The 16167-nt window shown below is 54.7% G+C and overlaps 6 protein-coding genes across 6 annotated transcripts; 2 read left to right on the top strand and 4 right to left on the bottom strand.

The window, feature by feature from the left end:
* Nucleotides 1–102: 102 nt before the first annotated feature.
* POSPLADRAFT_1072037 (hypothetical protein) lies at nucleotides 103–2021 on the bottom strand (the record flags this gene model as incomplete). Its single annotated transcript, XM_024482477.1, has 7 exons — nucleotides 103–555; nucleotides 613–752; nucleotides 811–1064; nucleotides 1116–1296; nucleotides 1358–1527; nucleotides 1581–1751; nucleotides 1807–2021. The coding sequence occupies 7 exons, from the start codon at nucleotides 2019–2021 to the stop codon at nucleotides 103–105; spliced, it is 1584 nt and encodes a 527-aa protein (XP_024343597.1).
* Nucleotides 2022–2804: 783 nt separating this feature from the next.
* On the bottom strand, nucleotides 2805–4276 carry POSPLADRAFT_1050974 (hypothetical protein; the record flags this gene model as incomplete). The annotated part of the gene is made up of 6 exons (XM_024480105.1): nucleotides 2805–2964; nucleotides 3015–3034; nucleotides 3090–3284; nucleotides 3342–3950; nucleotides 4006–4068; nucleotides 4127–4276. The coding sequence occupies 6 exons, from the start codon at nucleotides 4274–4276 to the stop codon at nucleotides 2805–2807; spliced, it is 1197 nt and encodes a 398-aa protein (XP_024343596.1).
* Nucleotides 4277–4865: 589 nt separating this feature from the next.
* On the bottom strand, nucleotides 4866–6537 carry POSPLADRAFT_1175488 (hypothetical protein). Its single transcript, XM_024488356.1, has 6 exons — nucleotides 6377–6537; nucleotides 6260–6322; nucleotides 5592–6200; nucleotides 5332–5526; nucleotides 5243–5262; nucleotides 4866–5177 (listed from the first exon to the last, which is right to left on the bottom strand). The coding sequence occupies exons 1-6, from the start codon at nucleotides 6518–6520 to the stop codon at nucleotides 5018–5020; spliced, it is 1191 nt and encodes a 396-aa protein (XP_024343595.1). The 5' UTR covers nucleotides 6521–6537; the 3' UTR covers nucleotides 4866–5017.
* Nucleotides 6538–6777: 240 nt separating this feature from the next.
* Nucleotides 6778–7408, top strand: POSPLADRAFT_1128116 (hypothetical protein; the record flags this gene model as incomplete). The annotated part of the gene is made up of 3 exons (XM_024483704.1): nucleotides 6778–7033; nucleotides 7114–7261; nucleotides 7321–7408. 3 exons carry the CDS (start codon nucleotides 6778–6780, stop codon nucleotides 7406–7408), a joined length of 492 nt encoding a protein of 163 aa, XP_024343594.1.
* A 1144-nt stretch (nucleotides 7409–8552) lies between these two features.
* POSPLADRAFT_1042110 (hypothetical protein) lies at nucleotides 8553–10487 on the bottom strand (the record flags this gene model as incomplete). Its single annotated transcript, XM_024478038.1, has 4 exons — nucleotides 8553–8665; nucleotides 8761–8824; nucleotides 8894–10214; nucleotides 10360–10487. 4 exons carry the CDS (start codon nucleotides 10485–10487, stop codon nucleotides 8553–8555), a joined length of 1626 nt encoding a protein of 541 aa, XP_024343593.1.
* A 485-nt stretch (nucleotides 10488–10972) lies between these two features.
* POSPLADRAFT_1129832 (hypothetical protein) lies at nucleotides 10973–16154 on the top strand (the record flags this gene model as incomplete). Its single annotated transcript, XM_024483885.1, has 5 exons — nucleotides 10973–11200; nucleotides 11304–11425; nucleotides 11454–11517; nucleotides 15286–15514; nucleotides 15583–16154. Coding segments are annotated over 5 exons (1215 nt in total), but the record flags the coding sequence as incomplete, so codon positions are not given.
* Between the last annotated feature and the right edge of the window lie 13 nt (nucleotides 16155–16167).

Genomic DNA, 16167 nt, shown 5'->3' with positions numbered 1-16167 from the left:
TTGATGTAAATGAATGACGTCCGTGAGGCTCATCATTCAGTATACATCGACATGCTTCAGCAGCCGAGGTGAGACACTGTTGTCATATACGCCATATAACACCTAGAATTGCCGCCTCTTCTTAGGGCGGGGGCCCCCTCCATAATTCGGCTGTGCCGGCTGACCTCCGTAACCATACGCGCCGTAGCCTTGGCCATAACCCTGGGATGCGGGGTGATTTGGCATCTGCGGCCCGTAATACGCCTGGCTAGGTTGCCCGGAGTAGTACGGGGCCGCCCCCGTGTGGCCATTGCCGTAATACGAGGCGTTGTAAGGATAAGCAGGCTGCTGATACATGGGATTGTGTTGCGGATGCGGCTGGTACGACGGCATGGGCTGTTGCTGTCGCTGATTCGGCTGGTGGTGGTTGTGGTGGTAGTGCTGTGGCTGCTGTGGTTGTTGTGGCTGGAATTGTCGACGCGGAACGTAGGGCGGAGGAAGTTGAATAGAGGCTAGATTGCGCTCCAAATCTCCAGAGTCGACGAGTTGTTTGAGATGTTCTCGATGCTCCACAGTCTGCAATGCGCCAATAAGTCATAGATACAATGAAACCCAGGCTCGAAATAGACAGACCTCTGGAGAGATACCAACGATGGCTCCCAGCGCATTTGTGTGTGCCATCGAGAAAGGATACCCCTGTAGGATCATGTGCGCATTGTGAAAGGCGGTGCGCACTTGCTTAATCTTCCCTGTAGGCCGGCCGATGTCCCAATCTGTGAATGCGACGTGAGCTCCTATTGACGATCTTGGCCTCGTGAATCTGGGACTCACTGGAATTCACGAGGCACTCGATGGATAGGTGGTCTGACTGCGAGGTCTGATCCCAGCCTTTGGACTTCTTTGACACCACTTTGCCTTGAGTCACGGATACGCAGGACTCAGTGTAGTCGAACTCATTGCCATAGTGGTCCAAGAAATCCATGAGCAGACGCCCCAGCGACTCGTATTCCAGGGGCTTCTCGATGTCATCAGTAGGTCTCTGCTTTGGATTACGCTGGAGATCCAGTGGAAGCTCAATTGTCTTCCTATGACAGCAATGAGGTGAACTGACCTGAAGAAAACTGATCACAAGACACATCAGCGAGTAGCTGCTCAGCCCACCGTCTTGCGCGGAATTGAGTCTCAGCTGTGACAAATAGCCCTTCACAACTAAGACGAGGTATCGTAAGGCGGGCATACTGTCTAGATATTTCTCCATGATCGGCACTAATTTCACGCCATCCGGCGAGTTCACACTGATATCAATATGAAGGGAACCTGAAGCGCTGTCAGGCTTCGGGCGCAGATGCAAGGTGATTTCGACGAATGGACTCCTCACCGAGTTCATCGACAGTCTCGAAGTGCATGATCGGTACGCGCGCTCGGAATACAAATAGCGTGTCTTGCGTGACCGAGGCGTTACGAAAGATACCGGAGAGGTTGTAGAGGGTCTTCTTTTTGCCTTCAAGATCCAACTCACGGGGCCATATCATGAGAAGGTCGACGTCGCTGAGAGCATCAACTGAACGGATGACAGCATTGTTCGACCGGGTGAGACTTACCCGCCGGGAAGGTATGTTTGATTCGTTATGCTACCGAACGGTGTCAGGGTAGAGTTCGGAAATCGCCTCCGCACCAGCTCTCCTACCCGAGCCATGACTAGTTTACGCGCGCGCTGCTCCTGTGCTGTGGGGGAGATGTACGAAGCATACGCCACAATTTCATCATGCAGCCTATGCACCGGGGGTCAACCAGATAGACGCAAGTCGTTGACTACGCGTGGCTTACCTCTGTTCTTTGCTCTCATACTCGGTCATACCCAGCAAGTCCACCCATGGCCAGACGAACTCCTCATTCATGTCGTCCGCTGTGCGTTTCTTCTTCTTCATCATCCTGTTGACAGACTTCCCGGTGTTCCGCGCAATCTGCCCATTACTTGATACACTCGGTGGTGCACTTGCTGGTCCTGGTTCAGGAGTCCCAGCTTCCGACTGGTCAGGCATAGCGATGGCTGTGATCCCGCTATGCGGCTGCAGTGCAGAGGAAGTAGCAACAATGGCACAAAGGTGTAGTCGATTGGTCAAGCAAGTAATGGGCGGATTGCGCCGAGCACTGGGAATTTCCCGCTAGGGTGATTGAGGACGACTATCAAGTTCAAGTTCAATGCAGCGCGCATTCCTCTAGGGCAAGGCCGTGCTAAGTAGCAGTTGCTAACACGTGCAAATTAGCGCCGATTAACAGTAACCTTTGAACGGTCAATAATGAGGCATTAGCAAGGTGATCTTGCTCGTGTAGAAGCTCAGAAGATGCAGGATACACAAATATCATAGTCTCACTAGCATATAGTAATGCTACAGAGATAATTCCGTGAGCACCATGATTAATGAGCCTAATATTGTGTGGCGCTGATAACGCTTAATATCGACTGGTCAATTAGTAGTAGATTGCATAGGTCGAACTCAACCGTCGCAAGTGTCTGCTTAAAACTACATGTAAAGCACGTCGCCTACCCTGTCTCCCCGGGCCCTGCGTACCTCACCCCTGGTCCAGTCGCGACCAGGGCTCTGCATATACTGTTTGGCGGTCACACCCCATGTACTATAGTCTATCGACCGCAGGAAGAGAAAGCGTCCATATGGCTGAGACCTCAATTTTTGGGGCGCATGGGGCGCATCACCCAATCCATGATTCCGCACAGGCTGTCATATATTGGAAAGGCCGTTGCACATACTGTACATTTAGAAACCGAAATAGAGCGAACAGGTGTATCACTTGAATGGTTAGCTTCATACCCATTTTGCTATGTCCTCCACATCAGGTCCAACGGGTCTGTCCGAGGCAGCAAGGTTGCATTGATGGTACGTGCGTACTTGCTCTGGTTTGAGGTTCCCAGTGACGGAATGCATAACGCCTCGGTTGTGGAAGACGATCAGATCATTTGCTCGCCTGTGGCAGAGGGATTAGCGTCGTTCTCGTGCAAATCCAGTCTGTGTTACCAATCATGCGGGTATACCAGCTGTGCGCCGATTGAGATTAGTGTTGTGGCTGAAGCTCGAACAAAAAGATAATACCGGAGGTGCGATTGCCGGTCTTTGTATCTTATGCAGGATGTCTCGGACTTCTTGCAAATTCGTGATGTGCGCTCCATCTGGGTACAAAGCTCCTTGTCTCTCCGCGGTCTCTGGAAGTGGATCTACTAGAATCTCTGCCGCGGTCCATCCGTGGACCTGAATGTGCAGATGTCCAGTCACAGGGTTCTTCCAGGCCTATGCAGAGCTCGCCTCGTTAGCCAAATATCACGCATAATATCACAATTATCTGACCATAGGAAGAATTTGTACTTTCGACTCCTCCCACGGAGGCAGCTGATCGTACGGCATCTCAAGTCCCTCCGTTTCTATGCCCATCCCGGTCGATTTTGCCTTCGCAGTCGAAATCCACGTATACGGATGCGGCGCGTTCTTCACTCTGCTCCTGACCGCCAAGCTCTTCAGCTCTGGAGGTAAGATATCGAATGTTGTCTTGCCCGATATGAACGCCGTCGCGGCCAGCGGTACCTCGAGCTCGTCGCCCGTGCCATCATCGTATCGGATAGTCTGCCTCGGTCCCTGGGGCACGTTGATCCCATATAACGTTGTCACTTTCGGCGGGAGCAGATCGTACAGCGCCGCATCCATATGCCAGCGCACGAAGCGGGTAGCACCCTTCTCCTGATCTTCTTGCGAGATAGACGTTTTGTGCCACGATGTGTGTGACGGATGCTTGAGCATCACCTCTCGCAGGCCCTCGTGGTCATACGCGGTGCCGTTTCCAACGAGGTATACCTGTGGCACGCGCGGGATGCCTTTGAGAGTAGGGTACAAGATGGACTTCTTGTCGTTCTCGAGCTTTCTGTTCCCGTGCCCAAAGCTCTCCGACGTTGGGTCGAATTTCTGAAAGTCGACCTGTCAACGACGCTTCTTAAATCATCTCAGATGGGCGGCGCACCTGTGCCAATGCGTACTGCTGTTCGGGGCTCACATCCACATTCCTGAAGAGCAGGAGACTGTGCTACGGCGTAAGTGAGCAGTGTGCAACGCCAGGGCTGCCAAAAGTTGTAGATCCATACCTTATACAACAATCGTTCGAGCTCTTCAAATTGCTCTGGACTGATTGCACCAGGATGAACACCCCTGATCTCCCTCCCGAAGTCCGCGAACTTCGCAATATCTGCAGAAGGAGGCAGCGAAATGGGCACGACTTCGATTCCGTCTGCCATTTGTGTGTATGTGTGTTAGCTCGCGTTGGATTAGCCAAGTTTTGGCGGTCACAGAATAGCAACAACGCAGGGTGCGGGAGGGAGATTGGCCAACAGCCTTATCGTTGTTGTATTCGCTCTCGTATCGCTTCATTCGCTTCTATCATTTGGAAGGCGTCCACTGCCGTCATATGAGCGAATAGACCTGCTGTATGCGTCCCTTATCGCTACGAGTGGCACATCCGCACGCGGGACTCGAGAGGCCTTGTCAGGCGATGGCTATAGCATGAATCGGAGGACGGTGACATCATCCGCCAAGTCTGAACGGCCTGAGACCCTACGTTACTTTCTTTGACGTCTGGGCCTCAATCTCAGTCAAAATAGAGCGCACAACAGCGGAAACATCCAGACTAGCGCAGTGGAGAGAGCCAAGCTGAGATCCACTTTCCAACGGACCATCGTCCAAAGAGCGTGACAGTGGCTGTTCTCGCGGGCGTGAGCTCGTCGATCCTACTAGCGTGATCGACAGAATGAAGGGCACTGACCTAGACCCGAGAATTCGGACTAGCATCAAGCAAACAGACGATCGACATCCACGCACGTCTAGTCTGAAGAGCCTCGCTAACCATAACAGTCGAGTAACGATAACATGTACATTCTGTGAGGAGTAACGATAACACGTACATTCTGTGAAAAATACATATCCCATCAAGGAGGTGGCAATACATCCTAAATCCTGTGGCCCATCATCAACGCGTGGATTCACGCCCATTTCCTCACGTCCTCTGCGTTCGGGCCCGCAGGATCTTCCGACGCCGCAAGGTTGCACTGATGGAACGCGCGCACCTGGTTTGGCTTGAATGCGCCCACGACCGAATGCAGCACACCCCTGTTGTGGAAGATGACGAGATCGCGCTCGTGCCTGAGGGGCGGCAAGTCAAGTCAGCAGTCTGGATTCAGCACTAGTCAACAGATCCTGTCACTGACCAGTCTTGGGGATAGACCAGCTGGACGGCGAGACACGGTCAGCACTCTAGGCACAGCGCATGTCGGCAGCTATTAACATAACTACTCACCGGCGGTGCGATGCCTGGCCGCTGCATCTTGTAGAGCAAATCGCGGACTGTTTTCAAGTCGGTGATGTGCGCGCCATCAGGGTATAAAGCTCCTTCTCTCTTCGCGCCTTCAGGCAAGGGGTCGACCAGAAGCTCCTGAGCCCCGCAAGGATGCACCTCAAAGTGAAGACCGCTTGTTACTGGGTTTTTCCAGAGCTACAGCCGCGTCAAACATAAGTAGACCATCCAAAAAGAGTCATCCAATGTATGTATGTACTCACCACGGGGAGGGTCTTGATCCGAGACTCTTCCCAAGGGGGCAGTTCTTCCAGCGGAAGCTCGAGACCCTCACTTTCGATACCCAAGCCAGTCGAAAGGGCATGGGCAGGGGCCATCCAGACGTAGGGATGCGGGGCGTACTTGACCTTGCTCCGCACCGCGAGGCTCTTCAGCTCTGACGGAAGAATGTCGAACATTGTCTTGCCCGAGACGAAGGCGGTCGTGCCCGGTGGGACCTCCAGCTCGTCGCCCGTGCCATCATCATACCTGCATTTCTGCTTTGGCCCTTGAGGCACTTTGATACCATAGAGGGTTGTCACCTTCGGAGGTGAAAGGTCGTACAGGGCGGCATCGATGTGCCAGCGGTAGAAACGAGTCACCCCCTTGTCCTCCTCCTCGGGGGAGACACGAGTCTTGTGGAAGGTCGTGTGAGATGGATGCTTGAGCTTTGCCTCCGCGAGGCCTTCGTGGTCGTAGACGATACCATTGCCGATGAGTTGCACCTGGGGCTGGCGGGGGATGGTCTTGAGATCTGGATGGAGAATGGACTTCTTCGTGCTCTCCGTCTTGTTGTTCCCATGTCCGTAACTCTCGGAAGCGGGATCGAAGGCCTAACACAATCAAAGAAGTTGGATGTCGATATCGATACCGCATGGCTCGGCATAATTACCTTGGTTAATTTGTACTGCTGTTCGGGAGACAGACTGACGTCTCGGAAGAGCAATGCACTATGCTAAGCGGCGAATAGACTCAGCTATGCTTCGCGAACCGCGCAGACAAATAGTACCTTGTACAGGAGAAGCTCTATCTCCTTGAATTGCTCGGGCGTCAGCGACCCGGGGTCCACCCCTTTGATCTCCCTACCAAAGTCCGCGAATTTGGACGCATCAGCGGAGGGCGGAAGGGGAAGAGACACCACTTCGATGGCCATTTTCAGCTCAGCGAGTCAACGAGGTTCAGGCAGATGTAGTGCTTCGTTTTAAAGACACAGCAGCGCCAGATAGTGGGTCTGGCACGGACTATCGATTGGTCACAGTGGGTCTAGTTCAAGCACGGACTACCAATTAGTCACGGGACCCGTTCCTGTGGCAAAGTCGACGCGCTCAACACGCGCCTCGCGTTCAAGTTCGCGTCCATCGCCTGCATTCGTGTTTCCACTCCCTCGCATATCCTTGCCTTCTTCACGCCATGTACACCACCTCAGCAACAAAGGCTAAACGGCGCCACCCGCGCCCCGAGCTCACCGACGAGCAAAAGCAGGAAATCAAGGAGGCGTTCGAGCTCTTCGACACCGACAAGGACGGCTGCGTGGACTACCACGAACTGAAAGTCGCTATGCGCGCTCTGGGCTTTGATCTGAAGAAAGCTGAAGTATTGAAAATTCTCCGTGACCACGATAAGACAGGGCACGGACTGATGGACTTTGAGGACTTCGCCAAAATCAGTGAGTCTCTCACACTCGCTAGAATGGGTGTATTGACCTCAATGATACGTTCATCCGCGCGTGTTCACTTGGGGCATCAGTGAGTGAACGGATATTAGCGCGTGACCCCATGGAGGAGATACACCGCGCCTTTCAGTTGTTCGATGACGACAACACCGGCAAAATTAGCCTGAGAAACCTACGGAGGGTTGCCAAGGAAATTGGTGATCGCCTCGAGGACGATGAGCTGTGCGTGTTATCGTCATCCGTTGTTCATGTTTATGTTCGCTGACTTTGTGGTGTGATAGGCAAGCCATGATAGACGAGTTCGATCTTGATCAAGACGGCGAGATTAACGAGCAGGAATTCATGGCCATCATGACGGATGACGCATAGAACCAGATACTTGATCTTTGCGATTACTTTTGACACCTCGTTCACATCTCTCGCTGTGCTTGCATATCAGAGTCTCGCCTTTATTAGTCCCAGGTGCGTCTGAATGTTCTTCTACGATCTACTGCGCTAAGTGATATTCAGAGTAGATCGAATATCGGACATTGTAACATGCTAAGCTGTGTAATTCTATGGTTTCTGGCAGACGTCCCCGGACAACATCGCCAGTGTGGCGCATAAGTGATACTCGCGCACGGCCACAAGACATTGGTGAATAACCTCGAATCGATTGTCTATTGCTACATCGAGAGTAATATCAGGAGTAATTTAAGGCAAGTGGGGCTACATATTTCTACTAGTGTTACAAGCAGTGAGTAGTGGATTTGACCCAAACTCCGGAGAAAGCGGACTAGCGTGTGGTGATCGGTGAGCGTAGTGCGAACGAGTGATCGCCAGATCTGGGGACTACATGTAAGGGGCCGACAGGCCCGCCACTGGCATATCGGAGCGCCAGCTGACCAACTGCTGACGGGGGGCACACGTGCGCAGCCGGATGCGGCAAGAACGGCGGCGTCGAAAAACGAGGCACGAGGACCGACGGGCTAGCTCCAGTCCGGGCGGATGTTTCACCGTGGCACCATGACCCGCCCGTGGGGCCTGGCCGCGTGTGCGCAGTTGTCTTGGGACTATCGGAGAGGCTGTGGCGGGGTGCGGGAAAGATCCTGTGGAATAGAAAGCATGGAATGCGCCCGGGCCCCGTCGGTCTGCATCAGTAAGCGCACAGCCACGCTGCGGACCGGGGGAATCCAGGGAGCTCGACCACATGCAGGTAGGCTGTCACGGAGGCTAGGTAAGACAAGGAAAACACGATACCAGAGAAACAAGACAAGACAGCGCAGATCAGAAGACGTGTCAGTGGTATGGTCATTTCCGTAGTGTTACAACAAAGGAAGTCCGATAACGCAGATCCAATAGATGTGGATGCCCATTGAGACCCGAAGAAGGAAGAATAACGACTGGGTAATAATGATCGTGCAAAGAAAGTCGCGTACATGAGAGAAAAAGAGAAGAAAGCGAATTTTATCATACAGTGCAGGTGTTCACCTGCCGGTCGTTAGTTATTTCACCACAGTTCGCGGTGCGATCTTCACACGGCGGTGAAGCGGCGCTGCTTGGAAGACGAACTCTTGTGCACTCGCATGTGCTGTCCGAGATTGTCGTGCCGGCTGAAATCCTTGCCACAGCACGGGCACTTGTGCGCTGTAATACACGCAGATGGACGTAAATCAGCAGGCCTGCGGGGCGAGAAAAACACGGGATGACTGACGCTTGTCATGAGTGTGGATGCTCCGGACGTGTCTCGCCTCTCGCGAAGCACTTGCCGCAGTCAGCCACCTTGCACACGTACATCCTCGTGTTCTGAATTTCAAAGAAATCCGACCGTTAATTTTGTCACCAGCAAATTCCATCACAACGCGGTAGACGCACCTTGCCCACGCCGCTCTCAACAGTCTCCGCAGTGGGGACGTGTCGGCCTCTGCTCTTCTTAGTTAGGTTCGGGACCGGAACAGGTGGAGCGACGCGGCGGGAGGGATATTCGGCGCGGGACGAGGTCGATGTCGTCGACACCGTGCGCCGCCGTAGGTGCGAAACTTGATATTCATCGTCGCTATCTCCTTCCTCATCACTGTTCTCGCGCTCCGACTCGCCCCCATCGGTCTGATGGGCGCTGTCCCCAGACGACGTGCTCGTGAAACTCACGGTGCGTCGCCGCTTTCCGGGCGCAACAGTTTGTACAAGCGGTGGGGACACGCTCGCGCTCCCAACATCGCTGTCGGAGCGCCCGCGCTGCGATGGGGGACTCATACTGGTGAAGGACAGCGGCGGGCTAGGGCCGTTGAACGTAGTCCGCGGGTCGCACGCCGCAGGAGACGCGGCAGTTTTCTCGAGCGGAACGTAATCTGTTGCGGGCGAGAGGTTGGGCGACACCTGCGCAGGGTGCACATACCGCGGGATGTTTGCCTCGTAGGTCGTGAACGGCGTGCCGGGCTGGAGGGAGTAGGAGGCGGTGACATCGGGGGCGGCATTGACGCCGTATGCCGACGACTGCGTGGTCAAGTCATAGCGGGGAAACGCCGGGGTGCGATGAGTCATTCCTGCAGTAGAGGTGTGTGCCGTGTGCTGCGACGAGAGGGGCCCTGCAGCGGAGAGGGGCCTTGCAGCAGAGACGGACGACGCTGTGCCCGCCCCGGTGTAGCCAAGGTTGTCCTGGCTGTATTTGTCGTAGCCGGACAAGTACTCCTCCTGCTTAATGTACGGGTCGACGAGGCTCGAGTATTGGTCAGCGAGGTTGCGATTTTCATCGGCGGCCACGGGAGACATTGCGGATGACAAGGAGTACATCCCTGACATGTAAGCGTCGTTGTACGACAACGCTTGATCTGTGGACATCCACGAGCTGCGCAGCGGATCTTGGTATTCGCCACCATAGCTGTTGTGGCCTCGAGTCCCTGTGTTCGGGTCGAAAGCCGCCTCTATGGTGTTGTATTCGGAGGAAGCGTCCGAGTTCTCGTAGCCGAGCATTGCTGCTTGATATGGCGGAGAGCCAGACGACATGGATGTCATATGCGAAGGATTTGCAGAGGGCTGGCGGGGCACAGAAGCACGAAGGTAAGAGGATTGGGAAGGCATCACTGGCCGGTAATGACTAATATGGGGGTAGTATTGAGACGGTATGGGGTAGCGATGAGTGGCAAGACGGAGGAGGACGGTGGGTTCCATTATTGACGGGTGGGCGTAGATATGAGAGCTGGAGAGAGAGTGAGTGGGGGTGCGGCTCGGATTGAGACCAAAGCAAGCGCGGATATAACGGTGTGAGTGAAACTCTATTGGATTTTGGTCCACCTGTCTGAACGGCGGGGTGGCGGACAAAAAAGGCAGAAATAGGTACGGACCTCTGCGGTGGGCTGGGCTTGAACTGGAGTCGAGGCACCTGAGCGGGAGTGATCGGCGTGACGCTATTCGCTGACAGATCGGGGTAGCTCCGCCTGGAGACAAAAGGCGCGACAGATGCGCCAGACATGGGATCGTACAAGTCGTAAATGATCGTAATTAGGGTGGCGGTGTGGTGGCAGAAATCGAGACGTGACGCCAAGCGCAGGGGACCGGGTCAGACGTAGAGGGGCGATGTGTCAAAACAGCTGATTCAGAGAATGACTAGAAGGCGGGAGCTTGGCAAGTCGGAGAGTGTCGTGGGTGGGGTCGTCAGCAAACAGGGCGATGGAAAACATAAGGCAACTGAACGAGAGTCGGATGAAGTCTGGAACTACGAGTAGTCGTAAGTTGTGCAAGCAACGATGCAGCAAGAGGCACACTGCACCCAAGTGCACCGGATGATCACTGTTAACAGCGCCTAGACGCACTGCGCTTGAAGTAGGCGGCAGAGCCGCTGTGTATGTGTGTTTCCCTCTGTTACCAGATACGACGGTGACATATCGAGCTCTTTATCATTGTCGCCGATGGGACTCGCGCGCATACACTGGCCGAACATCCGGTGTGCCAATTCAGTGCAGCTGGGGCAGGCCAGGGGGGTATGCGCTCTTCCCACACGGAGGGACACGGACGCGTCCGAGCCCGAGAGGTTCGCATTCGCATTCGACGGACTGTGTGCCTGTGGCCGAGTCGGCGGCTGCGACGGGCAGCCTGCGACTCCAGCTGCACGGCTTCGCTCCCCGTCCCCGGTTCATCCCTGCGCTTTTTTTCGCCCCAAAGTTCGCGCGCAAACCCACCATCTCGGTTAGATCTAAGCTTGCTAAATCACCGATCTCCGGCTATCTTTGGAAACTCCGCTAGACCCCTTTTGGCCCGAATCATTTCTCGATCGCCCATACTTATCTAGGTTCTCCATGAGGCGCCCGCGCGGGCATATGATTCTGCACTCATGATCTCGACAGCCTCAGTACATCGACTCCTGCTCGTCCGCCTGCCATTCAACAATGTATCACTGCGCGCACCAGCCATGTAGTTTTACATGACATCGCGCGAACAGTGGCACCTTGCTGATAGTGAAGAGCAAGAAGCTGATGTTCAACTATCCGAACACATATTTCACGGTCAGCAGTCAATTCAGTGTCGACATTTTTTCCCTCTAATGTCGTGGCCACGTAAGCCACACCATCTCAGCCATGTGCCCATGACCGACAAGACATCCGCACAGAAAGATGTTGTGCGGGGATTGGTCCGGATCTGTCTTTCCTTTCCGGGCCTCCTCTTGTCTCCGGCCCCTTCTTCCAGCGGGTGGCGTTTCTGTCAGCGAGTAAAGAGTCTCGTCAATTGCCTACGGTCTTGGGCCAATTGCATCGATGAAGCGTACAAGCGACTCCAGCTCGCCTAACGTCCCCACTAGAACCCGCTGCGCCAGCTCATGACTCGCCCAGACATCCTTATGCCCTGCGCCCTAGCGGACAGATTCGGGTCGAGTCGCTTCCTGCGCCATGTTCGAGATAACCGAATGCCTTCCTCGCCCAGGGCTATGCGCCTACGTCCGTCCGTACGGTTTATTGTGGCCATGTAAGACATGATGAAATTCATTCATTGAGCACGACATAGATATGATGTGAACGCATCGCGGGCGTAGACAAGTCTGGCGACTGCGGATCAACGCTGGTATCCCGGGCGAGTCATTGCCGCTGCATATAGGTACAGATGAACGGCACAAATAGACCGACCGTATCAGGCCAATTCACTACCCGTCACTTCTTTGAGTGCTATTAATGCAACACGTATTCCATCGTGGCAGATACCATCGTTACCTGATCGAAGCGCAACGTCCGTCAATAAAGCACATTAATGACAAAGGGTCGACGCTGATGTAGGCAGATAGCGCGCCTCATTCGCTGCAGACGTGATCGTGATATGATGTCGGCACGATCACCCCAGAAGCAGTTTCTGTCAAATCGCACCTTCCCGCGACTGTCCCCGGTCAGATGCGCCCGGGCGCAGTAGATGTGTCAACAGCGGACATCTGAACGCTGGGAACGGGAGAACGCCGGGATACGACGCCACGCACGCTTCGGCGGGTGGGAGAGCGCATCGGAGACAGGAAGCGAGGGCGATCGCAGCAGGGCCATGGCAATTGAGAAGAGAGCCTATTCGTCGGGCGCAGGCTCAAGGTTTGCGATTTGTCAAGGTTTGGAGCGGCAGATAACGAATCTTGCTTGGCACGAGCTTCCGAACGCGCGACGGACAGGGCGGGGAGCAGGGCGCCGTGATCGAGATGGCCCAGCTTCCGGACGCTACGAGACGCAAAGTGGCCTATTCCGACGACCGCTGTGTCTGGAGAGATTCACTGAACGCCTCCCGTCTTTTCAACAGTGAGTGGGCTTTGACAGACAAACTTGCCATGGCCGTGAGAGCCTTACGCGGATGAGCGAGACAAGGGCAGCCATACACGTCGAGCGGGAGACCCTATGACCAGCCCGTCCCACCCTTCCGCTGGTTCTGATGCCGCTGCGTTCAGAGAACGGAGGGCGAGACGCTCTAGTCCCGCCGGCTGATAAACGGATCTCAAACTTTAGATCCCGGCAGAGTCAATTGGGCTTGTAGAGCTTACGACGCGATGAGGAAGGGGCCCGGGTCGCGCTCATGTCTCAGTCTGAGCGATGGTGTACGGGGTGGTTAATGCCTTTCCTGCCTATTCTTTCGTCTCCTCAGAGGAGTATCGGACCATTAGCTGCTGTTCATGTTGTGTAACAATAGCAGTAAACATATCGGAAAGTCACAGGGAGCGTTCGTAGTACCGATACTGAGCCAACCCGTCGAGATAAGCAGCAGCGCCCTCCGTTCCGACGAGTGGAGCTGTGTCTCGATCGAAGCGCGAGAAGAGTGCGGAGCCCGTCGCGACAAAGGACGCGCTTTGCAACTGAATGGACCCCCTGCCACTGTGCACAAGGCAAACGTCGCAGAAACACAAACGCGGTGATGACGGAACCGAGCAAATATCTAATCAGCGACACCGCGCGCAAGGAAATCGAAGCTGTACGCATAGACGACGGACAAGATCCGCCGTGCGAACTCGCCATCCGTGACACAAACCTCCACGCCCCCTGCGCGCCGTAGCACCGTGGCGAGCAGTGCACTGCGCAAGATAGACCACAGCCCAGATGGCTGCATCGGGATCAGCGAACATCCGCAGCGATCGGCCAAATGAGGGAAAATGAGATGGCGCACTGCCCAAGCAGTGATGTGGAGGGCGGCCTTGACGGCGTGATTATTTGCGCCAGGACAGCCAAGCAAGGTAGATTGCACCATCCGTGGGCGGATATGAGAGTTCTTTCGCTGGATATTTCAGCCTTGCCTGCTGAGAAGACGGATAAGGCGGAACTCCAAGCAACGCGAAACACGAATGTCAGGCGTAGTACTTCCGTGACGAAGAATCCCGCAAAAAGTGAAGTAGTACGTTATTTCGAGGAATGTAGCTTCATGAGTGACATATGCTCTCGAAGCGCAATAGCCTTCTGGGCAAAGCGTGGTAGATGGGCGCGGAATTACGTCTCTGTCATTTTTGCGCAGCTCACCTTGAAAAATTGAGCACGAATGCATTGAGGAGATCATGAGAATAAAAAGACGTAGTCAGCGGGATATCTGAATGATGATTGTGGAGTACCCCTTTCTTCACAGTAATTTGCGTTTCTGACGATTGAGCGGTTAGATTTCGGAATGGTAAAGGCACAACGGGCTCATCTAATCATACTATTCTGGGGAAAGCTTTGGGGGGCTGCTGTCAAGTCGGGGACGAAGAAGGACCGTGACCAGCTGACAATGGGACACATACACAAGAAGTGGAATTGACAGCTCTCTCGCCACGCGCGTGTCAACCAAAGCGACAAGGCAGATGTACCTGTCTTTGAGGCCGGGTCCGAAATAGCAACAAGATATTCATCGGCAATACAGGTCAGATCTTCCAGGATCGAGGCAGATCATGATCCCGCATTGCGATCCTGACAAACTTGATGGCGGCTCCACGCGTTAGAACAGCAAAAATAGCACGTACAATAGAAAGTCTATGACAGCTTCCTGAGACATGCCACATCATTCCTAGGTGGCATTCTGGCGCCATCGAAGAAGTTCGAATGTGGTGGTTCGTTTGAAGCAGATCAGGGGCGGGCGTCTGTGAGACGGTTGATATACACGTGGCTTTGACGCCACCATAATCTTCGCGATAGACGCCCTTCAAATTCGCCGTTTCACGCAGCGTTCGTTCAGCGTCGGCCTGCGCGGCACGGAAGCACGCAGGCCTTTTGGAGAGGTCGTCAGTAAGCCTTCTTAGGGCAGTTAGTGTCTGGAGCCTTGCACGTACGTACCAGGAGTGCTCGATGCGTTCTACAGTCCTCACGCGGACGCCACAGTTCACTGACCCAGCTCAATCAGGTACAGAGCCTACCCGTTTACGGCTCATCGTCGGTTCCGCATTCGGCCCCGCGTGCAAGTCTGCAAACATGCCCGCCGACATGGAGTTGACGCGCTACTACGACCCCCCAGACCCGAACGCCTGGCGGGAGTCACTCACATGGGTATGTCACCTCGTATTGCAATCGCACTGAGTGCTGTCATCCCTGCTAATGCATATATCACACTCGGCCCAGAATGGGGCGCCGGTCATGCCAGAATCATGCAGGCCGCTCTCCTTCCTTGTCAACCGCCCGCTCGCCCGCCGGCCCCCGCCGGTAGTCCCGGAGAAGGCTCCCGTGCAGATCGAGCCGCGGTCCTTACCCCCCGCCAAATACGTCCCGCCTCCACCTCCACCTCTTCCTGATCCCTTGATCGCATCGGGTGACGTCATCTTGATAGACGGGCAGCGGCACACGTGGGTAGATGGCCAGCTGTTCCCGCTCGAGTACGAAAAACACCCGGGCCCGCAACCCCAGCAATTCCGTCCGCGGCCCGTGCCGGGCGTGTCGAAGAAGGGCAGGGGTCGCCACGTCCCTACCAAGGAGGCGGGCGGGCGGAAGGGCACGACGTACACATGCTCCGTGGAGGACTGCCACAAGGTCTTCAAGCGGCACGAGCATCTGAAGCGCCATGTCATGTCTCTGCACTCGAACGAGCAAAGTACGCCATCGATTTCGCGCTCGCGCTGACTGATGATCGCATGCTGAGCGGCCCTGGATTCCGTACAGACTACATGTGTGCCCTGCCTTTCTGTGACAAGACGTTCAATCGCCGTGATAATCTGCTGCAGCACGAGAGGAAGCACACGCTGTACCAGCGTCTCTTCGACTGCACCAAGAACTTCGATGGCGAGCTGATTCGCAATGAGTGGGAAGACATAAAAAACCCTGATGCCATATACGAATGGCCTGAGCCCTGGGACTCCGGCGTAGGGATCCCACTGTCTTTGCGCTATCTGAATCTTACCGCCAGAGATGTGGGTGACATGGATGAGGACAATGTGGCCGACGACGATTCAACTATGGCGGACGTGGGGGATCACCCAGACTATACCGTGCATTTCGTGAGGTATGAAGAACCGCTGCAGCCTGGTTCCCCTGTTCTTGTTCGCAGTGACCCCTTCGCGCCCTCCGACAACATGTTTACCGTCTTCAATGTCTCCGCCATTCATCCCGACGATCCGAGTGCTTCCTGGGACGACCAAACCATTGCTAACCATGAACTTGATGTGCCCCTCTTTGACCTGCCTTCTCCTTCTAATGATATAAAAGTTATTCCTGCGGATACCGTTACGGTATAAACATCCAGTGTTA

Source organism: Postia placenta (assembly GCF_002117355.1).
Source record: "Postia placenta MAD-698-R-SB12 unplaced genomic scaffold POSPLAscaffold_1, whole genome shotgun sequence".
NCBI lineage: Eukaryota > Fungi > Basidiomycota > Agaricomycetes > Polyporales > Adustoporiaceae > Rhodonia > Rhodonia placenta.
This window is presented reverse-complemented; position numbering and strand designations above follow the sequence as displayed.

Excerpts from the sequence above, each read along its gene's own strand:
- POSPLADRAFT_1175488 (XM_024488356.1), bottom strand. The coding sequence starts at position 6,520 with ATGGCCATCGAAGTGGTGTCTCTTCCCCTTCCGCCCTCCGCTGATGCG. Across the intron at positions 6,201-6,259 it reads AGCAGTACAAATTAACCAAG|GCCTTCGATCCCGCTTCCGA; the intron begins GTAATTATGCCG and ends TGATTGTGTTAG. Across the intron at positions 5,527-5,591 it reads GGATCAAGACCCTCCCCGTG|CTCTGGAAAAACCCAGTAAC; the intron begins GTGAGTACATAC and ends ACGCGGCTGTAG.